The sequence below is a fragment of the Schistocerca piceifrons genome, chromosome X, assembly GCF_021461385.2.
Source record: "Schistocerca piceifrons isolate TAMUIC-IGC-003096 chromosome X, iqSchPice1.1, whole genome shotgun sequence".
Lineage (NCBI taxonomy): Eukaryota > Metazoa > Arthropoda > Insecta > Orthoptera > Acrididae > Schistocerca > Schistocerca piceifrons.
The window spans coordinates 272492171-272519155 of record NC_060149.1 but is presented as its reverse complement, the minus strand read 5'-3'; the positions used below and the strand labels follow the sequence as shown (position 1 = coordinate 272519155).

Sequence of the window (26985 nt, the reverse complement as noted above, 5' to 3'; positions counted from 1 at the left end):
CTTTAATACTTAGATCAAATGATAAAACCCACTCTCCCGAATACAAGGTAAAACTAAATCAGCCAATGAGCCGTTGTCAGATAAAATTAGCGGCAACGAGTCCGGTAACCCAAGATTTTGTCGCTGGGCAGTCAAAGTGGGACAGTGCACCAGAATACGGGCCACTGTCAATCGGGCACCACGCCGACACTCAGGCGGGTCTTCACGGCGCAAGAGGTAACCGTGGGCTGCCCTAGCGTGGCCAATGTGGAGCCGGCAGAGGACAACTGATTTCTGCGAGAGGCTCACATAGAAGACTTCCACACATTCGTAGTCTCCTTAATGACACACAGTTTGTTGTGTGTACTGTTATGCCATTCCATCTCCCAAAGCTAAAAAACCCTACGGCGTAAGTCAGAACGCAGGTCAGGTTCAGAGATGCCCATCTCCAGAAGCGGTTTTCGCATAGCCTGTTTGGCCAGCCTGTTGGTAAGTTCGTTGCCTGGGATGTCAACGTGTCCTGGGGTCCACTCAAACACCACTGAATGACGGGACCGGTCCAGGGCATGGATGAACTCCTGGATGGACGCTACCAAAGGATGGCGAGGGTAGCACTGATCGATAGCTTGTAGGCTGCTTAAGGAGACAGTACACAGAAGAAACAATTCCCCGGGGCATGAACGGATATACTGAAGTGCACAAGAGATGGCCACCAGCTCTGTAGTGAATACACTGCAGCCATCGGGCAAGGAATGCTGTTCAAAATGACCTCTGTCGATGCAGGCGAAACCAACATGACCATCAGCCATTGAGCCATCGGTGTAAACCACTTCAGAGCCACGGAACACAACAAGAATTTAGAGGGAGTGACAGTGAAGAGCGGCAGGAGTTACTAAGTCATGCAAAAGACCCAGACCAATCTGTGTACACCATGGAGGTGTATGTAGATGGCCCTGGATGGGAGGTGGTAACGGGAAAGAATCCAGTTCAGAAAGAAGGAATCGCACGCGAACCACAATTGTCAGCCCTGACCTGGACCACTGATGCGGGAGATGAACTGCCGTGGGTGGAAAAAAGAGATGGTAATTTGGATGCTCAGGACAACCACGAATGTGTGCAACATAACTGGTGAGCAGTTGTGCATGTTGGATCTCCACTGGAGCAACAACGGCCTCCACAAGGACGCCGGCCACCGGACTCGTCCTAAAATCTCCTGTTGCTAGGTGAACGCCACAGGGGTGCACTGGGTCGAGTAAATGCAATGCTGAGGGCGTGATCGAACCATAAATCAGACTCCAATAGTCAAGGCGGGATTGAACAAGGGCTTTGTAGAGCTGTAGCAGAGTACAGCAATCTGCACCCCAGTTGGTGTTGCTCAAGCAGCAGAAGGTATTGAGGTGCTGCCAGCACTTCCGCTTAAGCTGACGAAGGTGAGGTAGCCAAGTCAATTGGGTGTCGAAAACCAGTCCTAAGAATTGATATGTCTCAACAAAAGTGAGTGGATCATCATAAAGGTAAAGTTCTGGGTCTGGATGAACGGTACGGCACCGACAGAAGTGCATGACACACGACTTAGCAGCCGAAAACTGGAAGCCATGAGCGAGAGCCCATGACTGCACCTTGTGAATGGCTCCCTGTAGGTGCTGCTCAGCAACACCAGTACTGGTGGAGCAGTATGAAATGCAGAAGTTGTCTGCATACAGAGAGCGTGAGACCGACGACTCTACAGCTGGAGTCAGTAGGCAATGTGACTCGAGGACCAGACCCAACCCAACCGCCAACACACCATATGTTCCAGCAGCTTACAAACAATGTTGGTGAGGCTGATGGGCCAATAGCTATCCACATCAAGCGGGTTTTTGCTGGGTTTGAGCACCGGAACGATGGTGCTTTTCTGCAATTGCGATGGAAAGATGCCATCGCACCAGATCTGGTTGAATATAATGAGGGGAATTTGCATGTAGTCACACGAGAGATGTTTAATCATCTAACTGTGGATCCAATCTGGCCCAGGAGCTGTGTCGGGGCAATGTGCAAGAGCAATGAGGAGCTCCCACTCCATAAATGGGGCATTATAGGGTTCACTGTGGCGTGTAGTGAACGAGAGGACTTTCCTTTCCATCCGCTGTTTGCGGGTGCGAAAGGCTGGGGGGGGGTAGTTCTCCAATGCAGAGGCTCGAGCATAGTGCTTAGCAAAGTCCTTGGCAATCATGTTTGTGTCGGTACATAGCATGCCATTGATGGTAACGCCAGGGACACCTGTTGGGGTCTGGTACCCAAAAAGATGTCTGATCTTCATCCAGACTTGGGAGGGTGACACATAGCACCCAATGGTCAACACGTACCTCTCAAAACACTCCTGTTGCAGTCGTTTTATAAGCTGGTGTACACGGGCACAGAGCCGCTTAAAGGCCATCAGATGCTCTATGGAAGGGTGTCGCTTATGTCACTGTAGAGGTTGCTGACACTCTGTAATTGCCTCAGCGACTTCTGGCGACCACCAAGGGACTGTCTTTCGCCGTGGGCACCCTAAAGAGCGAGGAATCGTGTTTACTGTCACAGAAACAATTGTGGTAGTCACCTGCTCAACCATCACATCGATGTTACCATGTGGGGCAGAGTCAACGGTGACAGCAGAGGTGAAAGTTTCCCAGTACGCCTTGTTTAAAGCCCATCTGGGCAAGCATCCGTGGGCCTGATGCTGGGGCAGTGACAGGAAGATGGGGAAGTGGTCACTACCACACAGGTTGTCATGTGCTCTCCAGTGGATAGATAGGAGAAGTCCTGCTGCAAATGAATAGATTAATGGCCGAGTATCTACCATGAGCCACACTGAAATGTGTGGCGGCCCCAGTATTTAAGAGGCAGAGGTTGAACTGAGACAGTAAAGTTTCGACATCTTTGCCTCGGTCAGTAAGCAGGTGTCGCCCCACAAGGGGTTATGGGTGTTAAAATCTCTCAAAAGTAGGAAAGGTTTAGGGAGTTGATCAATCAGTGCAGCTAATACATTCTGGGGTACTGCACCATTTAAAGGAAGATATACATTCCAGACAGTTATTTCCTGCGTCGTCTGTATTCTGACAGTCACAGCTTCAAGAGGGGCTTGAAGGGGCACAGGTTCACTACAGACAGTTTAGGACATAAACGCGAACTCCACCTGACACTCTATTACATTCGCTATGGTTCCTGTAATACCCCTTATTGCCACGGAGGACAGGGATCTGCATTGCTGGGAACCAGGATTCATGGAAGGCAATGCAGAAAGCAGGTGTGAAGCTTAACAGTTGCCGTAGCTCAGCCAGGCGGTGGAAAAAGCCACCGCAATTCCACTGGATGATGACATAATCATGAGACTGGAAACGCATGGAAAATTCAATGAGCAGTCTATATCCATTGTGTCTGAGGGTCCGGCTATATCTAGGTCCTCAGGGGACGCCAGAATCTCCACCCCATCCTCAGACGTAGAACTTGTAGGTAGCGGTGGTGTGGGTGCCACCGCAAGTTTCTTGTTCTTAGGGGTCTTCTTTTTCGATTTCTCGCACTGTTCCTTGGGTTTCCCTGGCTGGGAGGACTTCACTGAATCAGTCTCCGGGACTGAGGATGAGCGTGAAGCCCTATGACCAGCTGCTTTTGGGCTCTTCAACTGCTGGCGGGTGTCATCTTTCCCACTAGCACAAACCTGAGAAGGGAGTGACCCAAGGGACCCCTCCCGAGCGGGAGGAGCCAAAGAAGCCTTACGCTTCTCTCGCTCAGAAGTGGGGACTGAAATCCCCAATGGTTGGGGGGTTGTTGCTTCCAAAGTAGGTGGTGCAGGAGCAACAGGGAGGGAAATGCCCCCCCCCCCCCATGACCAAGGGGGCAGGTGTAGTCTCCCAGTTCTGAGAAGTGACAGGAATTCGAGGAACTGATGGGGCGACAACTGTTCTCGTAGAGGCGGGTTATAAGGAGGTCATAGCCACAGGATGTAGGCACTCAAATTTCCTCTTAGCCTCAGTGTAGGTCAGTCGGTCCAGGGTCTTATATTCCATTATTCTCCTCTCTTTCTGTAAAATCCTGCAGTCTGGCAAGCAAGGTGAATGATGTTCTCTTTAGCTGACACAGATGGGAGGCGAGGATGGTCGAACTTCCAGCACTTGATGTCACAGCGGTAGACAATCACCTTGGCCTTCTTGGGCAACGTGTCACCCTCAAAGGCCAAGATTAATGTTCCAGTGGCAACCTAGTTATCCCTCAGACCCCAATGGATGCGTCAGACAAAACGAACACCTCACCACCGTAAATTGGTGCACAGCTCAATTTCTGACTGCAAAAGACAGTCCCTGTGCAATATAATACCCTGGACCATATTTAAGCTCTTATGAGGCGTGATGGCAACAGAAACATCTCCCAACTTGCCACAAGCGAGTGACTGGGCAGAGGATGCTGTTTTTATCAAAACTAACCCAGAGCGGATTTTGGACAAACCCTCCACCTCCCCAAACTTGTCCTCCAAATTCTCCACAAAAAACAGAGGCTTCATGGACATGAAAGATTCCACATCAACTCTCATACATACGAGGTACCGGGGCAAGTAAGTTTCACTGTCATCCTTAGCCTGGCATTCCTCTTATGGTGTGGCCAGGGAGGGGAATGACTTGGGGTCATATTTCTTAGCATTAAAGTTAGAATTTGCCCACTTAGAGACTGCTGGCAGCAGACCACCTGCAAGAGATGACGTACTACGCTTCATGGCGTGTCATCCACCCCGATGCCACCCACTCCGACCAGGGCCCCTCTCCACTGGCGCCACCCAGCCGCAGCGAAGGCCATCTAGCACGATGGCCATTGCCGGGAGTCTCGATGCCCCAGGGTGATGGGCATCTACTCCTTGGCATACGTGGGGAGTTAACAGCACAGGCATCAGCAGAGCAATCCCTGTGTTGTCGGCGGCTACAACTAACAGTGTACATGGTGGCTCCACAACAACAGATTGTCTACCATGCTGGATAGGAGGTACAAGGAAGTCCATGGTCATTGTCGGCACAGAAAGTGACACTGCATAGTGCATGGTGGAAAAACACACCCAGGAATGTGTCCTCGCCCAAGAGATGGAGAATGGGCGGAACTGCAATGCGACGACGAGAAAGTGGGCTAAAGATCTCAATGCATGATGGACACGATGCACCACGTAAGGTGCCCTTCCCCAATTGGCTCGCTCTTTGGGAAAATTTTGAGAAATGGTGGTCAAACCCTACAGGGGACCATCACATAAAGGCCGAAACATGTAAGACTCCTTTTAGTCGCATCTTACAACAGGCAGGAATACCTCGTGCCTATTCTTAACTGCTTCCAGGATTTACTTATAAATGCCAAGAAAAGGTATTGATGACAGACAAACAGATGCCACACTGATAGAAGATTATTTGGAACAGAATACTAGGTTTTTTGCTTAACAGAATGAAAAAGTTGGTACTGGATTCTTTCAAGGGTTGTCACACATAGGAAGATAGGGACATGATATCAAAGAACAACACAGACCTGACGATAATTCCTGGTGGTGTGACCTCTGGTGGTATGACCTCACAACTTCAATGAAATGGATGTGGTTGTGAACTGACTTTTCAAGGTTCATCTGTGACAGTTTTACAGGCAGAAGTTTCTTCAAGGAGATCATGCCCTCACTCCAAGGGGGGTGGGGGATAGGAGTTAAAGGAACCTTCAGTATCCATACTGGACCAGTGGATCCTTACTGTCTGGGACAGAATATCACAATGCTATGGTTGGCTCAGAAGATGATGATGTACGTGAGGTCTGCCAGGAAGGAAGAAATGGCAGTAGACTTACAAATTATGATGATGATGATGATAACAGTGATAATGACTACTAAAAATAGTGGTATGGGAGACCCCTGGGTTAGATAATAGGCAAAAAAGTACATGAAGATAAAAATTAATGCAAAACCTTTTTTAAAAAATTATTATCTCCTTTTACAGAAAAATCCAGACAATAAATGACATAAGATGAGAATAGGTATAATGTTTACTTTTTAGACAGATATTTTATATCAATAAAACCATCTGTAATTTTGATTAGTCATAGTATGGTAAAAATAACAATTTCTCAAGAGCAATTTAAAAAAAAGGGAGGGGGGGGGGTCACCGTACATTCAGGGTCATTTTATTGTCTGATAAATGCAGGCATTTAGAGCTCACATTTTGCTCCTGCTCCAGGTGCATTCAAATTCCCAATTACAAACTCATGTACACAACTAATATCAACTCTAACCGACCAACAGCTTCCCAGATATTAACGATAAATTATTATGTTTTTGACTATTAGCAGATGTTCCAAAATTACAATGATAATACTCTATTATCCACAGTCAGAGTTTTCACTCATCTTTGGATTGCAGCTTGTCTCACTGCTCTGAAACATTGAGCAGAAGAAATCACTGAATCCTTACCAGTGACACTCTCTCTTACATAGCTCCCACACCAATATCAAAGTTTCTACTGATATTTCCAGTAGCTTTGGTGTAAGTACATACAGACAATAATAGATTATTGTTAATAACTTCATACACACTTTCTGAACTTGCCTTGCATTTCTTCAAATCCTAAGTAACATACTAATGCACAATCTATTGGTGTGATAAAGTCACACACCACAGATTTTACACATACTGCTTTCAGAAGCTGATACACAGAGGAAGTACAGAAGTATAATATATCATTGGCATAACTTAAAAACCCCGATTTTTAGAGGTTTCAAAAAACCTACAATAGTGAAAACAAACACGTCTCCATATCACTGCAATAGTGAAAACTGAAATACGTCTCTACGAGGTGCGACAATAAAGTAATGAGACTGATTTTCTTTACAAGATGTGGCAACCCTGCAGGCTTGCGTAGGCACAATATCTTTGACCTTGGTCTATAAGCTGCTTCTAGTCCAAGCGGCACTACGATGCAACTGCTCAGTCATGAATTGTGCTGTAATAAGTTAACACATGTTTGTGTGTCTTGTCACGGAAATGGAACCGCATAATACTGCGCAACGGTATGCCATTTCTTTTCGTGTTAAATTGGGTGAAAATGCGACGACAACTTACGGTAAGCTTCATAAAGCTTTTGAAGAGGAGGTTATGTCAAGAGCTCAAGTTTTTCGTTGGCATAAAATATTTAGTGAAGGCATAACGAATATTGAAGATGAAGACCGCAGTGGACGACCATCAACCTCAGGGACGGATGTCAACTTTGCCAGGGTGCGTGAACTCGTACGATCTGATCGAAGATTATCTGTGAAAATGATTGCGGAAGAACTGAACATCAATCGAGAAATGGTTCGTCTAATAATAACTGAAGTTCTTGGTATGAGAAAGATTTGTGCAAAAACGGTCCCCAAAAATCTCACACCACAACAGTGGGAAACACGGAAAAATGTGGCAACTGATCTGTTAGAGCAAACAGAAATCAATCCAGAATTGTTGAGCCATGTTATCTCTGGTGATGAAAGTTGGTTTTTTCAGTACGATCCAGAGACAAAACGCCAACGTTCGCAATGGTGCTCAAAGGGATCACCCAAACCGAAAAAAAAAAACTCGCGTGTCAAAGTCAAAAGTGAAATGCATGCTTGTGTGCTGCTTTGATTCCAAGGGAATTGTTCATAAAGAGTGGGTGCTTCCTGGACAAACAGTTAACCAATATTACTACATAGAAATTTTAGAAAGATTTCATAAAAGAGTTCTTCGTGTCTGCGCCAACATTGCTGATAAGTGGATTCTGCATCACGATAATGCGCCATCCCATGCTGCTCTGTCAGTACAGCAATTTTTAATCTCTAAACAAATTTCAGTACTACCACAGCCATCTTATTCACCAGATATCACTCCAAGAATCAAAACGGCGGTCAAGGGACACCATTTTCAAACAAGATGTCCAAAAAGCTGTGACGAGGGTCTTGGAGGATATTACAGAAGATGAGTTTGAGAAATGTTACCATCAATGGCAGAAGCGCAGAAGTGTGTGCAATCAGAAGGGAACTACTTTGAAGGAGACAACACTAAACTTTACTAAAACGGTAAGCAACTTTTTTTCACATCATTCTCATTACTTTATTGTCGCGCCTCTTATATCAGCTTAGATGGGTGTGCCCAATTCATTAATATTCTCACTTAAGGGAAAGAATGTGCACACTATTTAAAGGAAAAAAAATCATCTTGTTGATTACTACACATTTTCATCTTTAGTTATCTGTTGCTAAAGGTGAGAGTTAGCTAGTTTCATGTTCCAAGAATCACTTGCACAATAAATCATAATGATGTGGAATTTACATGCACATCGCGACAATCTTATCAGTCCTGAAACTGTGTTCCCTGTCATGAAGTATCACTATTTTTAATAGTTATTTCTCTATTCCAAACATTTTTCAGTCTGTCACAAATTTATAAGTTTTAAAATTTAGTATTGTCTGAAAAAGAACAACAATTTACTTATAGAAAGAATGACATCCATACCTCATAAACTCTAAATGAGAATTCTGAATTCATTGCTTTAGATGTCTGCATATAACTCAAAGGTTGTCCAGATAAAACAGTCTTCATTGTCGTTGGATTCTTAGACATTTTTATTATAAATTCCGATGCAAGTTTTGTGAGGTGCAGGTCGTTTGTAAACAGACACATAACTGAGTTTGCCAGTAAGCCTTGCTCACAGATCACTGGCAACAGGCTCTCAAATTCCACTGCTTTCAGAAGCTGATACACAGAGGAAATACAGAATTATAATGTATCATTGGCACAACTTAAATATTCTGTGATTTAAGAATTTACAAACTAACATACAATTACATAATAAATTCATGAAAACACACTACAATAAATACATTAAAACACCAATTGTATTACATTAAAAAATTATGTGGAAAACCAGAAGTATTGCATATCAATAATGAACAACTATCATCTCATGTGGAACAACATTACTTATGATGGGACAGTAGTATCTGGTAGGATTTCTGGCACGTGTGTGAAAATTTCTTATATTGATTACTTGATCAAACTTCAGCAACACTGCTTTTACTCATAAATAGTCGAATAAGATATAGTTGCTGTTTTGGAGAGGGCAGCTCCTGTCACATAGACACATGGAATAGTTCAGCATGTCACATGATAGGAATGCCAACCGACCTCGTGCTGGCACCAATGCCGGTTGGTCATGACTCATTATATAACCAAATGTTATCTCGTTCAGTCTGTGGGTTGGGTGGATAAGGCACCATTATCAACATCGTGCACACTAAGGGTTTTTCATGTCACCATACCAAGCATGTACCATGACCACCTCAATTTAAACTGGCAGAATCTGTGCTGTGGAGGATGACAAATATCCAGGTTGACCATCATCATGTATAGCTGCAGGTAACATTGTTGTTGGTATCAGATAAAGACAGTACATAGGGGTGATAGAATAGTGTATTTGATAGTTTTCTGGAAAATGTCTTAATGATTAATTATGTCCTTTTTGCTCCTAACATGCTTTTCTCCTCTTGAATTTCAGTATTCTTTAATAAAAACAGAAATGAAATTCAAATAATTAGAAAGCCCACTAAAACACTCCATTCTAGTCATGTGATGCCTGTGATGTCACTGGCTAGCTTGCTGCTCCTATTGTCATAATGCTAATTCACAGTGATAAATTGTTTTGGAATTTACATTTATAAAAATTGGTTACAAATGGTGTGTAATATCATACTGTAAAAATACATCTATAAAGACTCCTGAAAAGATGTTTTTGAGTGTTCCAGAGAACGAGAAGATGCGGAAAATGTGATTGCACTGTACCAGCAAATTGCCACTACATCAATGTCGAAGTTCACTAACTTAATTAAAAATGTGTTGCAATGTGAAGTTAACATTACTTGCCTCCGAGGTATGCTCTCCTACTGTTACAATGAAGGCTAGCATTATTCAGCAAAATTAAACTCCTAGTGAAAACTGTTGTTCAGTAGCTCAGTTGTTAGAGTGGTAGACTGCCTAATTTTATATGATGATGTCCAGAGATTGCTGGTTCGGGTCTAATCCGAAAGAACATTTTAACTTATCTGGAAAACAACTCGACAGTCCTCTCATATGAACACCAAATCACAATGACAAATTTTCACCACACCGATCAGAAATAGAATGTTATTGTGTTTTCCTTGCTGTTTACATACACATACATTTGCAATCGCTGTTCACATATGTCACACTCTCAAAGATATTCTATAGCTAATGTGACCACACCCTTTTTACTTTATAAGGAACGATGTTTTTATCTTTGCACTGTCCAGCTAGGATCCTTCTTGTTTAAACTTTAGCAGTTTTATCACCTTACATAAAGATGGCGTAAGTCTGCTTCAGACGCAGACATTAAGTTTACATTCACAAACATCAGAGCCCCTACATTTGTGTCATCTGCATGTTGTACACACTTTATATCTCTCCATATAACCTCACTGTCCTACATCTTGTTGTCCAAAACAGATAACTATGTGCTCGCAAAGTAAATCCATTTATCCTCTGTTGTCTATTTCTCAGACTGAAACTAATGTGGAGCTATATGCAACACATCCCATAGTCGAAACAACTGCTACAATAAGTTCTTGCTAAAGCTATTTTTGTATTTCATGTAAAACTTTTAAATATATATGACTTTACCAGGATTCAAACATGTGACTTCCTTATCTACAATCAGAAACACTATCCATTGGACAACCGAAAGCCTGCTGAATGAGTCATCCAGGAAATCAGTACCACGTTCAGCCAAGAATAGTTTTATTGCGTTTTGGGTTGTAGCTTATGACTGATAGTTAACAATCTAGTTATAATATATAGACCCATTCGCAAAAGTTCTACAATTCCTTAGTTTTGAGTGAGTTTAATGCTGTTGCAGGGTGCAGGAAAAGAATGTCTGCCATTGTCCAAATTGCCGTTCTAAAGGGGTAGAGCATAAGTGCATCAACTTTCGCAAGGCTCCCACTGTCAGCATTCACAAAATTCCTTTTTATTGTTACTTAAATGTTGTAATTGCATTTTCCATTACTAAATAGAAAGTGCGTAAAAACCTCATAACTTCAGCTAATGCTCCTATAACACACATATAGCTTCATCTTACTCCTAGTTTGTGATGTCACCAATAACACAGTGTTCTCGATCATGTGACCAGATCTTGAAATGTAATGATTTTAAAGCTTTAATTACATAAACATAAAGCTTTAATTACATAAACATAACATATTTTGTGAGAATATTGAGCATCAATGCTATCTAATTGTTATAATCAACCAGAGTAACAAAAATCTGAACCCTGTTTTAACATAGGAAAATAGCCTATTGAGGCACTGAAGAATACTAGTGTCAGAGCTGAGAAACAATTTATGGAAGAAAAGTATACAGATTGCGCTGGTATATAGGTCAGAGCAGATGACGGGTCTTCCAGGATCACCTGTGGCAAGAGAAACCCCACCCACATTCCAAAAGTCCCGCCAACCTGATTAAGGGCAAAAACAGTTATAGAGCAAAGAATGCCTTTTAATCAGAAAAGTCAGAAAATATTGCAAAAGTGAGTGAAATGAACCACGAGGGCTGTAGGTAGTCAATCTCTTATGTCTGATGTATTACTAAAATGCCATATATGACATGTAAAGACATTCTAGCATACAAAATGAGTGATTATGGTGAACCTCATTTCTCATATTTCAAAATGTCATCATACAGCCTAAATCTGCAGTGAGTTGAAAAACACAACACAAGATGAGATCAATTTCTTGTGAAGTCTTAAATGTTAATGAATCATTAGTTTATGATTATAGCCTTGAAATAAACAGTGATCACTACAGCTGAAGAAAACATCCAGTTTGCTGTCAAGAAAAGCATGTCAAGTTCATCATGTTATTTGTTCCACCTAGTGAAACAGAAAAGAGGAAGAACTATTTTGTTACTCTGACAAAACAGGGACTTTTTTGTGTAAAACAAGAAATATCAGTTGCTTCATGGCAACATGACCACACTCACACAACTGCCACATTCACTTGACGTAGTCCCTTTTGAATTCTCTCTTCTTGCCTAAGATTAAATTTCAGTTGAAAAGGCAGGGTTGCAACTACATCAAAGATATTGTGGTGTGTGTGTGTGTGTATACACACACACACACACCACATATATATATATAAAAAACAAAGATGATGTGACTTACCATACGAAAGCGCTGGCAGGTCGATAGAAACACAAACAGACACATACATACACACAAAATTCAAGCTTTCGCAACAGACTGTTGCCTCATCAGGAAAGAGGGAAGGAGAGGGAAAGACGAAAGGAAGTGGGTTTTAAGGGAGAGGGTAAGGAGTCATTCCAATCCCGGGAGCGGAAAGACTTACCTTAGGGGGAAAAAAGGACGGGTATACACTCGCGCACACACACACACATATCCATCCACACATATACAGACACAAGCAGACATATTTAAAGACGTCTGCTTGTGTCTGTATATGTGTGGATGCATGTGTGTGTGTGTGTGTGTGTGTGTGTGTGTGTGTGTGTGTGTGTGCGCGCGCCGCGAGTGTATACCCGTCCTTTTTTCCCCCTAAGGTAAGTCTTTCCGCTCCCGGGATTGGAAAGACTCCTTACCCTCTCCCTTAAAACCCACTTCCTTCCGTCTTTCCCTCTCCTTCCCTCTTTCCTGATGGGGCAACAGTCTGTTGCGAAAGCTTGAATTTTGTGTGTATGTATGTGTCTGTTTGTGTTTCTATCAACCTGCCAGTGCTTTTGTATGCTAAGTCACATCATCTTTGTTTTTAAATATATTTTTCCCGCGTGGAATGTTTCCCTCTATTATATTGATATCATTAATTTGAACCCAACAATTATATATATATATATATATATATATATATATATATATATATATATATATAATAGAGGGAAACATTCCACGTGGGAAAAATTATATATAAAAACAAAGATGAGGTGACTTACTGAACGAAAGTGCTGGCAGGTCAATAGACACACAAACATACACACAAAATTCAAGCTTTCGCAACAGACTGTTGCCTCATCAGGAAAGAGGGAAGGAGAGGGAAAGACGAAAGGAAGTGGGTTTTAAGGGAGAGGGTAAGGAGTCATTCCAATCCCGGGAGCGGAAAGACTTACCTTAGGGGGAAAAAAGGACAGGTATACACTCGCACACACACAAATATCCATCCACACAAGCAGACATATTTAAAGACAAAGAGTTTGGGCAGAGATGTCAGTCGAGGCAGAAGTGTAGAGGCAAAGAAGTTGTTGAAAGACAGGTGAGGTATGAGTGGCGGCAACTTGAAGTTAACGGAGATTGAGGCCTGGCGGATAACGAGAAGAGAGGATATACTGAAGGGCAAGTTCCCATCTCCGGAGTTCGGATAGGTTGGTGTTGGTGGGAAGTATCCAGATAACCCGGACGGTGTAACACTGTGCCAAGATGTGCTGGCTGTGCACCAAGGCATGTTTAGCCACAGGGTGATCCTCATTACCAACAAACACTGTCTGCCTGTGTCCATTCATGCGAATGGACAGTTTGTTGCTGGTCATTCCCACATAGAATGCATCACAGTGTAGGCAGATCAGTTGGTAAATCACGTGGGTGCTTTCACACGTGGCTCTGCCTTTGATCGTGTACACCTTCCGGGTTACAGGACTGGAGTAGGTGGTGGTGGTGGTGGGAGGGTGCATGGGACAGGTTTTGCATCGGGGGCAGTTACAAGGATAGGAGCCAGAGGGTAGGGAAGGTGGTTTGGGGATTTCATAGGGATGAACTAACAGGTTACGAAGGTTAGGTGGACGGCGGAAAGACACTCTTGGCGGAGTGGGGAGGATTTCATGAAGGATGGATCGCATTTCAGGGCAGGATTTGAGGAAGTCGTATCCCTGCTGGAGAGCCACATTCATAGTCTGGTCCAGTCCCGGAAAGTATCCTGTCACAAGTGGGGCACTTTTGTGGTTCTTCTGTGGGGGATTCTGGGTTTGAGGGGATGAGGAAGTGGCTCTGGTTATTTGCTTCTGTACCAGGTCGGGAGGGTAGTTGCGGGATGCGAAAGCTGTTTTCAGGTTGTTGGTGTAATGATTCAGGGATTCCGGACTGGAGCAGATTCATTTGCCATGAAGACCTAGGCTCTAGGGAAGGGACCGTTTGATGTGGAATGGGTGGCAGCTGTCATAATGGAGGTACTGTTGCTTGTTGGTGGGTTTGATGTGGACGGACGTGTGAAGTTGGCCATTGGACAGGTGGAGGTCAACGTCAAGGAAAGTGGCATGGGATTTGGAGTAGGACCAGGTGAATCTGATGGAACCAAAGGAGTTGAGGTTGGAGAGGAAATTCTGGAGTTCTTCTTCACTGTGAGTCCAGATCATGAAGATGTCATCAATAAATCTGTACCAAACTTTGGGTTGGTAGACTTGGGTAACCAAGAAGGCTTCCTCTAAGCGACCCATGAATAGGTTGGCGTACGAGGGGGCCATCCTGGTACCCATGGCTGTTCCCTTTAATTGTTGGTATGTCTGGCCTTCAAAAGTGAAGAAGTCGTGGGTCAGTATGAAGCTGGCTAAGGTAATGAGGAAAGAGGTTTTAGGTAGGGTGGCAGGTGATCGGCGTGCAAGGAAATACTCCATCGCAGCGAGGCCCTGGACGTGCGAAATATTTGTGTATAAGGACGTGGCATCAATGGTTACAAGGATGGTTTCCGGGGGTAACAGATTGGGTAAGGATTCCAGGCGTTCAAGGAAGTGGTTGGTGTCTTTGATGAAGGATGGGAGACTGCATGTAATGGGTTGAAGGTGTTGATCTACGTAGGCAGAGATACGTTCTGTGGGGGCTTGGTAACCAGCTACAATGGGGCGGCCGGGATGATTGGGTTTGTGGATTTTAGGAAGAAGGTAGAAGGTAGGGGTGCGGGGTGTCGGTGGGGTCAGGAGGTTGATGGAGTCAGGTGAAAGGTTTTGCAGGGGGCCTAAGGTTCTGAGGATTCCTTGAAGCTCCGCCTGGACATCGGGAATGGGGTTACCTTGGCAAACTTTGTATGTGGTGTTGTCTGAAAGCTGACGCAGTCCCTCAGCCACATACTCCCGACGATCAAGTACCACGGTCGTGGAACCCTTGTCCGCCGGAAGAATGACGATGGATCGGTCAGCCTTCAGATCACGGATAGCCTGGGCTTCAGCAGTGGTGATGTTGGGTGTAGGATTAAGGTTTTTTAAGAAGGATTGAGATGCAAGGCTGGAAGTCAGAAATTCCTGGAAGGTTTGGAGAGGGTGATTTTGAGGAAGAGGAGGTGGGTCCCGCTGTGACGGAGGACGGAACTGTTCCAGGCAGGGTTCAATTTGGATGGTGTCTTGGGGAGTTAGATCATTAGGAGTAGGATTAGGATCATTTTTCTTCGTGGCAAAGTGATATTTCCAGCAGAGAGTACGAGTGTAGGACAGTAAATCTTTGACGAGGGCTGTTTGGTTGAATCTGGGAGTGGGGCTGAAGGTGAGGCCTTTGGATAGGACAGAGGTTTCGGATTGGGAGAGAGGTTTGGAGGAAAGGTTAACTACTGAATTAGGGTGTTGTGGTTCCAGATTGTGTTGATCGGAATTTTGAGGTTTTGGAGGGAGTGGAGCTGGAAGCGGGAGATTGAGTAGATGGGAGAGACTGGGTTTGTGTGCAATGAGAGGAGGTTGAGGTTTGCTGGAAAGGTTGTGAAGGGTGAGTGAGTTGCCTTTCCGGAGGTGGGAAACCAGGAGATTGGATAGTTTTTTTAGGTGGAGGGTGGCATGCTGTTCTAATTTACGGCCTAGGTCTTCGTGGCAAACGAATCTGCTCCAGTCCGGAATCCCTGAATCATTACACCAACAACCTGAAAACAGCTTTCGCATCCCGCAACTACCCTCCCGACCTGGTACAGAAGCAAATAACCAGAGCCACTTCCTCATCCTCTCAAACCCAGAATCCCCCACAGAAGAACCACAAAAGTGCCCCACTTGTGACAGGATACTTTCCGGGACTGGACCAGACTCTGAATGTGGCTCTCCAGCAGGGATACGACTTCCTCAAATCCTGCCCTGAAATGCGATCCATCCTTCATGAAATCCTCCCCACTCCGCCAAGAGTGTCTTTCCGCCGTCCACCTAACCTTCGTAACCTGTTAGTTCATCCCTATGAAATCCCCAAGCCACCTTCCGTACCCTCTGGCTCCTATCCTTGTAACCGCCCCCGATGCAAAACCTGTCCCATGCACCCTCCCACCACCACCACCTACTCCATTCCTGTAACCCGGAAGGTGTACACGATCAAAGGCAGAGCCACGTGTGAAAGCACCCACGTGATTTACCAACTGACCTGCCTACACTGTGATGCATTCTATGTGGGAATGACCAGCAACAAACTGTCCATTCGCATGAATGGACACAGGCAGACAGTGTTTGTTGGTAATGAGGATCACCCTGTGGCTAAACATGCCTTGGTGCACAGCCAGCACATCTTGGCACAGTGTTACACCGTCCGGGTTATCTGGATACTTCCCACCAACACCAACCTATCCGAACTCCGGAGATGGGAACTTGCCCTTCAGTATATCCTCTCTTCTCGTTATCCGCCAGGCCTCAATCTCCGTTAACTTCAAGTTGCCGCCACTCATACCTCACCTGTCTTTCAACAACTTCTTTGCCTCTACACTTCTGCCTCGACTGACATCTCTGCCCAAACTCTTTGTCTTTAAATATGTCTGCTTGTGTCTGTATGTGTGGATGGATATGTGTGTGCGTGTGCAAGTGTATACATGTCCTTTTTTCCCCCTAAGGTAAGTCTTTCCACTCCCGGGATTGGAATGACTCCTTACCCTCTCCCTTAAAACACACTTACTTTCGTCTTTCCCTCTCCTTCCCTCTTTCCTGATGAGGCAACAGTCTGTTGCGAAAGCTTGAATTTTGTGTGTATGTTTGTGTTTGTTTGTGTGTCTATCGACCTGCCAGCGCTTTCGTTCGATAAGTCACCTCATCTTTGATTTTATATAGAATTTTTCCCACGTGGAGTAATTGTTGGGTTCAAATTAATGATATCAATATAATAGAGGGAAACATTCCACGCGGGAAAAATATATTTAAAAACAAAGATGATGTGACTTACCATACGAAAGCACTGGCGGGTCGATAGAAACACAAACAGACACATACATACACACAAAATTCAAGCTTTCGCAACAGACTGTTGCCTCACCAGGAAAGAGGGAAGGAGAGGGAAAGACGAAAGGAAGTGGGTTTTAAGGGAGAGGGTAAGGAGTCATTCCAATCCCGGGAGCGGAAAGACTTACCTTAGGGGGAAAAAAGGATGGGTATACACTCGCACACACACACACACATATCCATCCACACATATACAGGCAAGTGCTTCAGCAAGGTTCGCATAAGAGCTTCTGTGAAGTTTGGAAGGTATGAGATGAGATGCTGGCAGAATTAAAGCTGTGAGGATGGGGCGTGAGTTGTACTTGGGTAGCTCAGATGGTAGAGCACTTGCCTGCGAAAGGCAAAGGTCCCGAGTTCGAGTCTCGGTCCGGCACACAGTCTTAATCTGCCAGGAAGCTTCATATCAGCGCACACTCCGCTGCAGAGTGAAAATCTCATTCTTCTTTGACGTATTTCTGGTTTGGTATTTGATTAGAATATTGTTTAACCATGCTCATAAAGTGTGTTACTGGACAAATTACCCACTATTTAATGAAACTTGTCTCACTGTATGCTTTTGGTTGGTCTGAGGACATTCACACACAATTTTGTAAATTCCTCATACATATATGGAAATGTTATCTTTTTTGGTAAGACAGCAGGCAGCTGATTATAGTAACTCTGTACTACTTGTCATTTGCTATTTTCTGAACTAGCTGCCTATGTAATAATTATCTTGTGTTTGTTTCTTTGTTGTTTCTGCACACTGGGTATAGTTGAGTCCGTCTGTATATTTAGTCAGCTATTGCAACTGTTTGCTTTCCTGTAATCCATGAATTTAAGTGATTGTTTTGCTCTAGTGTTTCATATTTCAATTATATATGATTTAATACAACTAATTTCTTCCAAATACCACTTAAGTAAATCCAAACAACACCGTGTAGAGGTAGCCTTTGGTATAAGTTTAACCTGAAGGTTTGGTATGCCAGTGCACCATTAAGGTCTCTGTGTTTAAGCTTAAGATCATTCAAAATGTAATTCGTGTAAATCCTGAAGGTCCTACACCAAATTTAAACTTGTTGCATGGACACTGGCCACTACTTCATTTGACTGGTATCTGTCGTAAAAGCTATTAACGTTTCTTGTAGCGCAGTTCTGTCCACTCAAGATTGGTCAATGTTGCTGTAAACTGGTTGTTACAGCCAAGGCATTGTGTTCTTTAATGATTATTGTACATAAAACCTTAAGGCATTTGCGCAGTTGCGAAGTTTGGGCAGCTAATGTTCTTGAATTGTCTTTTAGCAACAAACACTGCAAGGTGATTAATAAATTGGTTGCAAGTGCTTCGTACTTGAATTATTTGATAATGTTATTTTGGCCTCCAATATGTGGCTTTTTTTTAATTATCATGTTAGTCCCTTGCATTTCAAGGATTGTATTTAACCGTGTATTTTCTCATTGTAAAAGGTTTAATTTTTGGATAGTAAATTGCTGTTCCAGTACACTTTATTTTGTGGCCTCAGTATCTCCCCACTCCTCAACCAGTTCCATACCACTTCAGATACCTACACCAAATCACTTCAGTTATTAAATACACAACAGCCAGTTGACTTCCAGGCTTTCAGCAGAGGTTCCGAGACTGGAATTGTTGCAACCCACAAGTACCAGTCTGGAGGCGAAAAATTAGAATGTGAAGTTAGTTTTCTCATTTTCATTTGAGAGTAGTGAAACATTTTAGGCATCATCTACTGGGGGACAAAATCATATGGTCAACACAAACAAAAGTTGCTCTCACATAGTTATGGGTGAAAATCATCTTTAAAATATCTACTGGTGTCAGATGAGCATATCAGTGATGCTGGCATGACGACCAAATGTAGCCATGATGAAATGCACATCTCTTCTTTGAAAGTTCTCTCTCTCTCTCTCTTGTATTAATTATATCTGGTTATCCGCCCCAGACTGATGAGCAATGACCAAGAATACATTGAACAAAGATTTAGACATTTGCTGCTTTCTACCTATTTATGAGAGATGTTTTACATTTGTTTATGATGAGGATCTGCTGTCACTACCTGTACCAAGTGCTGATACTTTGCAGGTCTTCTTGCATTTTTGGTAAAATTTTCTGGCACTGCAATTTCCCTATATATTGCAGTATTATCTGTAAACAGCCTCATAATGCTTCTGACATTACCCACCACATCATATGCATGTTTTGTAAAATTAAAGGTCCAATTACACTCATATGTTGTACACCTCTCAACTTCTGATGACACTTAAGCATTCAATAGTGCGGTTGTCAGTGCCCTCGCTGAACATCAATATATGCAGTTTCTGAAGTTAGCCAAGAATTCTTTCCTGATTAGCAATTTTTGATTATTAAAATTACAGTTTGGAACAAAAACTATACTGAAACAAAGAATAAAAATATGCATTACTGTGTATTATCATGAACATTCCAGAAAACATCCTTGGAGTTAAATAACATTACAATAGCCATAAAGTAAAACACTGCGTCATGAAACGAAGATTAGCTAGATAAAAAGACACTAACATGTTCCCCCGAATACATGTGGCTGGTGGACCACTAAAATAAAAAATGGAAACGAACCAGCTATTCACATGCTAAAAATTTACTCCCTAATAACTTAAGGATGAGTCCTGATTCCTCATACAATTTTAAAACTCAAGCTACATTCACCCAACAGAAGAAAATAAAATAGAAGGCATGACTCCAGTTAAACTATTTAATATCCTCTTATCAACATATAACCAATATTCTGTTAAAATATGATACACTGTTACAGTGATGCCATGTGTGTAGCATTCTGGAGGCTTTGTGACGTGATTGGGATCCATGGGTTAAAGGGATATGCTCAATATGAAGCCACACTAAAAAGATCTAGTTTTAAATAAGGGACTGGATAGAAGTAAGCCACGGGCAGGTGCTTGATTTAACCATCTGAACTTTGTTTCCAGACACACACTCTGTCACATAACCATGACTGTCCATCTCAGTACTGACACTATAGTCCACAGAGGATCTTGCTTCTGAATTCTCACCAGAAGCCTGCTTCACTGCTGCAACTCCAGTCTCATAACTGTGTATTCCAAAATGCTGCAGTACCCAATAGAATGAAACCTCTTCATCTGCTTTTGCAGAGAAAACAGGGTATCCTTGATGTTCTGGACAAGACACACTATCACATACATTTTCTGTATTCTCTGCAGGGTGCTCTGGGAGTTGGAACAGAAGACAAAAGCTTTTGTATTGGAAAATCTCTTTTATGGCTGCATCAATTTCCGGAGTCCACCAAGGGACCATCTTCCAGCAGGGTGAACCTGAAGAAGAAGGGATTGCTGAAACAGCTGCTGAAAGGATGGAGGCAGTCAAGGTCTGAGTAGATTCATCAACAATGTCGTGTGGCAATACAGGGGGGGATGGGAACAAAGGAGAAGGCACCCCAATCAGCCTTAGATAGGGCCCACCTGGGAGGGTGACCGAGTGAGAGACACTGAAGGAAGGTCAAAACAATCGGGTAATGGTCGCTGTCACGTAAGTCATTGTGGACGCCCCACTCAATGGATGGAAGAAAGCGGGGACTGCAGATGGAGATGTCAATGGTTGAGAAAGTGCCGTGCACCACACTGTGCTTAGTAAACAGAGGTCAAGCCCTGCCAGAACAGCTTCAACTGTCCTGCCTAGGGCAGTAGTCGTATGACTACCCCAAAGAGGGTTGCGGGCATTAAAGTCTAATAACAGGAAGGGAGAAGGGAGTAGTTGAAGGAGGGTAGTGAGGGCACGGGATGTGGGCGGCCTGTCAGGTGGGAGGTAAAGATTACAGATTGTGACTGGAGTGGCCCGATGAATCCTGACAGCAATGGCTTCCAGAGTGGTATGGAGGGGAACCCATTTATTAACAATGTCCTTGCGGACCAAGGTGCAAACACCACCAGAAGCCTGCAAGGGGCCAATTCGGTTCCGACAAAGCATGGAACCCATGAAGGGTCGTTGAGTAAGAATTGACACAATGGGTCTCCTGGAGCAGAATACAAGCGGCAGAGTAGAAGGAAAGAAGGGGGTTGCAACTCTGGAAGGTGACGCAAATATCCATTACAATTCCACTGGAGGATTCTCAAGCTGGAATCGAAAGTGGAAGTGAATGGACCGAAGTCGGTCACGCCACCAAGTGGCTATCCGTCACCGGTAAGGATGGGGTAATATCCATATAGGTGGGGTCAGACTCTATTGGTTCATGGACTGCAGGAGGGGAAAGCAGCACCTCAGGGGGTACCAGAGGGGCCTTGCCCTTGTTCCTGCGTTTCTGCTTCTTCTCTTGGGAAGGAAGAGAAGGGCAGACTTCTGCGAGGGCAGGCACGGAATTACACTGGGCAATCTTGGCACCCACCAGCCGCGGATCACACTGCCGATGTGGAGCAGTAGATCACCTTTCAGGAGGGTGCCGGGAAGAGGAGTCCTGGGAGGGAGCTCCAGTACCAGCGGCCGCTGAAGGAGGGGAGCACTTCTCCGGCGGGGTAGGGGGAGCAGCACCCGAAGGGGTGGGTATGGGTACTGAGGTAGAGGGGGAGGGGGAAGGGGAGGGAGGAGGAGGAGGAGGAGGAGGAGGAGGCGGCTGAAGGCATGGGGCGAATGCGGTGGGGCTGGGAAGAGGAGGGGGTAGGAGGGGGAATGGACGTAATTGAAGCTAAAGTAGAGGTCATAGACACGGGATGGAGCTGGTCATATTTTTGATGAGCCTCAGTGTACGTGCGTTGATCTAAGGTTTTGTACTCTTGAATCCTTCTTTCTTTCACAAACACCGGGCATGTAGGTGAGTGTGGAGAATGCTGTCCATTACAATTTACACACATTGGCAGAGGAGCACAGGCACTCCCATCACAGAGGGGGTGCCCACAGTCACCACAGAGGGGATCAGTGGTGCAGTGCGAAGGCATGTGCCCAAACCTTAAGCATTTAAAACATCTCATTGGTGGTGGAATATAAGGTTTTACATCACACTGATACACCATTACCTTGACCTCCTCTGGGAGGACATCCCCCTCAAAGGCCAGGATAAAGGCGCCCATAGTGATGCGACTGTTTGGAGGACCTCGCTGCACACGGCGAATAAAACGAACCCCTCGCCGCTCAAGGTTAGCACGGAGCTCCTCGTCACATTGCAGAAGAATATCTCGGTGGAAAATAATGCCCTGTACTGAGTTAAAAGATCTACATCTACATCTACATTTATACTTCGCAAGCCACCCAATGGTGTGTGGCGGAGGGCACTTTACGTGCCACTGTCATTACCTCCCTTTTCTGTTCCAGTCGCGTATGGTTCGCGGGAAGAATGACTGTCTGAAAGCCTCCGTGCGCGCTCAAATCTCTCTAATTTTACATTAGTGATCTCCTCGGGAGGTATAAGTAGGGGGAAGCAATATATTCGATACCTCATCCAGAAACGCACCCTCTCGAAACATGGTGAGCAAGCTACACCACAATGCAGAGCGCCTCTCTTGCAGAGTCTGCCACTTGAGTTTGCTGAACATCTCCGTAATGCTATCACGGTTACCAAATAACCCTGTGATGAAACGCGCCGCTCTTCTTTGGATCTTCTCTATGTCCTTCGTCAACCCGATCTGGTATGGATCCCACACTGATGAGCAATACTGAAGTATAGGTCGAACGAGTGTTTTGTAAGCCACCTCCTTTGTTGATGGACTACATTTTCTAAGGACTCTCCCAATGAATCTCAACCTGGTACCCGCCTTACCAACAATTAATTTTATGTGATCATTCCACTTCAAATTGTTTCGCACGCATACTCCCAGATATTGGTGGAGTATGACGGAGACTGGGATGTCACCGAGATGGCCACAAGCACGCAGGGCATCAGATTGGGCAGCAGAAGATGTCTTGATGAACAAAGCACCGGACCGCATTTTACTCATCGATTCAACTTCGCCATACTTATCTTCAATCGTCTCCACGAAAAACAAAGGCTTGGTCATGGCAAAACTACCACCATCCGTCCTGGTACAAAGCGGGTACCGAGGGAAAAGTTTTAACCCAAGCCAGCGAGCTTGCCCCTCCTCCCAGGGGGGGCTAGGGAGGGGACGGCTTAAGGATCAGAAGAAGGAGTGTCACGTCTGCTACCACTCTTAGAGACTGCCACAGAATGGCCAGGATGGTGAAGCTTTTGTCGCTTCAAGGCGTCCGCCCTAGTACCACCCACTCCGATCAGGGGCTCACCCTGTGGGCACCACCCACCCACAGCAAGGGCCGTCTGGCACGGTGGCCATTGCCGGGAGTTCTGGCGCCCCAAAATGATGAGCATCGACTCATGGGCACACATGAGGCGTTTAACAGCTCAGGTACTAGTAGTGTGATCCCTGTGGTTCCAGGGGGCTCAGCCAAGTGGGTACTTAACAGCCCCACCACACGGAGTGGCTACCATGCTGGTGACCTAACAGGAGGGGGCCAGGGCGCAAAGGGAAAGGGGAGGGGAGGGGAAGAGGAATCTGCACCATGGAAGCTAGGTAAGGAGTTCATCCCCAAATGGCTCACAATGAATGGATAATTTCTGGAAATGGAGGTCAAACCCCAAGGGAACCAAAAATGCAGAAAAGGAGAGGGAAACAGCAAACTAAACAATAGCACAGACCAAAACAAAGCCAGGAGGATAGCCAGGTCGACAAAGAAGTCTACTAAGAGGGAAAAGAGGGGACAGGGACAAAGGAGCAAGGAGAGGGAGGGAGAGGAACAGGGATGGTTATGCAGCCTTCAAAGGAAAGGAAAGGAGGCTGCAATAGCCGTGTGCGCCACACACGTACCGACAAAAGGACTGTCAGTCCCCTGGGGAGGGTTCTCGCTTCCATTTCCATCTTTTCGATTGCTTGACTGACTGATTGATGGGGGTTATGGGATTAAACAGTAATGACACCAGTCCCGCAATTCAAAGTTACTTGCGTAAGATAGAATGTCCATTAAAAGTGGCCAGATCCAGCCAGAGGAGTCAAACTATAAAGCAAAGAAGTTAAAACACACACAGTAAAAGGCGTAAAAGGATAGGCTAAATCTAAAATCTGGAAAAAACTCAGGGATAAAAGACTGGTTGTTGCACAGTGTAGTGTTCAAGGGGCCCAGACCTAGAAAATGCTAAGAGGCCCCGACCACAACCACCCTGCCCCTGCTCCAGGAGTGAAGAAAAACCTTATAACTGAAAATAAAAACCACTTTAACATAGGAAACTGAAGACCAGTTCAACCAACTGTGAATCTGGAAGGTTACACTTAGTATGAAGGGCCAAAAGGAGGGGACATTCCACCAATATATGGGGTACCATCAGTCTGGCACCACAACGACATTGTGGGGGTGGTTCGTTATGCAAGAGAAAAAGATGAATGAGCCTGGTATGACCGTGAGGAGTTCATTACTGAGAGCAGTACCGTGCCAGGTGTCATTCCACTGTTGGACAAAGAGAGATCTGACGTGTATCTGCTTATCTGCACCTGGGTTCATGAAAGGAAGTGGGGGACAAGTACCTGCCTCTCTAGCCAAATGGTCAGCCAGCTCATTCCCTGGAATGCCAACAGGACTTGGGACCCAGAGGAAGACAATGGAGCACGTGGCACGGCCAAGGACAGAGAGAAGTTCATGGATAGCAGAGACCAAAGGGTGACGAGAGTAGCACTGGTCTGCAGTCTGCAGGTAACTCACTGAGTTGGTACAAATTAAAACACCGTGGAGGGAGGCCTGAGAAACAAAATGGAGGGCCCTGTGAATGGCTAGAAGTTCTGCTGTGAATACACTACGTGATCCCAAGAATAAATGGTGTTCTAAACCAGTAGGAGATGTGAAAGCATATCCCGCCTTATCTATTGTGTTAGAACCATCAATGTAGGAGAAGGTGGCATCCTGGACCTCTGCAAGCGTGGCACATACAAGACACTGGAAAACCATAGGGATGACAGAGACCTTAGGACCCTGGAATAGGTCTGTCCAAATCCGTGGTCTAGGCACCATCCAAGGAGGGGTTTGGGAGGGAATACATGCGGCGCATTCCAGTGAGTGGAGATGGAGATCCTAACAGATGGAAATAAGTTGCATTCCAACTGGCAGTCCTACCTATGGGTGATTATCTGGAGGGAGATAGCCCTTGTTTGCAAAGAGGACCTGGTACGCGGGATGGCTAGGGAATTGGCGAACTGCCGCTGCGTAAGAAACCAGGAGTTGGCTCCATCGTATTTGTAGAGGGTGAATTCCCGCTTTTGCAAGGAAACTGTCAACGGAACTAGTGCGAAAGGCACCAATGACCAGATGCACCACACAATGGCGTACAGGGTCAAGTACTTTCAGAGTGGAAGGGGCCGTTGAGCCATAAACCTGACTACCATAATCTAGTCTGTACAAGACCAGAGCAAGGTAAAGATGGAGAAGAGTGGCACGGTCTGCACCCCAAGATGTGTGGGCCAGGAGGTGGAGAGCATTAAGCTTCTGCTTGCATGTAGTATTAAAGTGTCAGCTTTTTATAAAAAAAATAAGGCCCAAAAAAGAGAACTGTGCTACAGCATTGAGGAGCTGGTTGCCTAAATGAAGTTCTGGATCAGGGGGTGGGTCAACGACGAAAAAGTATAACCTGTGTTTTGGAGGGAGAAAACTGGAAGCCATGGGAGATGGCCAATGCAGAGGCCCATCAGATGGTGCCTTGGAGCCAGTGCTCAGCAGATGCTATCAAGTGGAAGCTGCACCAGATGAAAAAAAAATGTTGACATACAACATTGGTGTAACCACAGGCCCAATAGAGGTTACAAGTCCATTGATGGCGATGAGGAAGAGTGTGACACTTAACACAAAACCCTATGGGATACCATTCTCCTGAATCCGAGGGGCACTGAATGAAGTGCCAACTCGAACCTGGAACAGCTGTTGGCACCAAGCCGTGTTTTATGTAGGTCAACGAAGACCACGACAAGGTGCTAGCAGCTAGTAAAAGCCTGTCAGATTGTTGTTCCCAATTTGAGTAAATGGTTAGTTGGAGATCGTCCTTCCTGGGAGCCACACTGCTATGGGGACAAAACACCCCACGATCCGAGTAACCAACGTAATCAGAAGCTAACCATCCTCTCAAGCAGTTTACAAAGTATGTTCATCATGCTAATAGGGCAGTAGCTGTCAAGAGATGTCGGGTTCTTCCTAGGATCAACAACGGAGATAACTATACTGTCTCGCCATTGCAGTGGGAAAGCACCAGTGAACTAAATGCGGTTAAAGACCTTGATGAGATGTTGGCTCTGGGTCATGTCCAAGTGTTGGATCATCTGTTTGTGGATGGAATCCAGGCATGGGGCCATGTCAGGTGAAGAGGTAAGAGCCCGCAAGAATACCCATTCAGTGAAAGGTCCATTATAGGGTTCAGTGTGGTGAGCACTGAAATGGTGGGGGGGATCTGTTCAACTCAGCATTACTGCTGGAGAAAGGTAGTGGGATAAGAGGATGATTATGCCGTTGCACAGTGTGTCACTAAGTGTTCTGCAACGAGTAATGGATCAGTGCACAGAGCACAGTGGAGGGTAGGTCCCAGGACAGTCGACTGTCGCTGGCAGCCCAGAAGGCTACAGAGCTTGGACCAAACCTGAGATGTAGATGCATATGTCCCCAGGGAAGATACATAGCACTCCCAACATTCCTTACTCTGCTTAATAAGGTAACAAGCCTTAGCACAGAGACACTTAAAAGGAAGGAGGTTGGTCTGTGAAGGGTGTCATTTAAATCGCTGCAGCTCCTGTCGGTGGTCTTGGACAGCGACTGC

The 26985-nt window shown here is 45.0% G+C and overlaps 1 protein-coding gene across 1 annotated transcript in view; it reads right to left on the bottom strand.

Annotated features, from left to right (window-relative positions):
• Window positions 1-26985, bottom strand: part of LOC124721581 (26S proteasome non-ATPase regulatory subunit 5-like) — a 197084-nt gene that overhangs the window by 146388 nt on the left and 23711 nt on the right. Inside the window, exon 3 of the mRNA XM_047246625.1 lies at window positions 8474-8713. Within this exon, the coding sequence (XP_047102581.1) occupies window positions 8474-8713 (240 nt within the window). The remainder of the gene's footprint in view (window positions 1-8473; window positions 8714-26985) is intronic.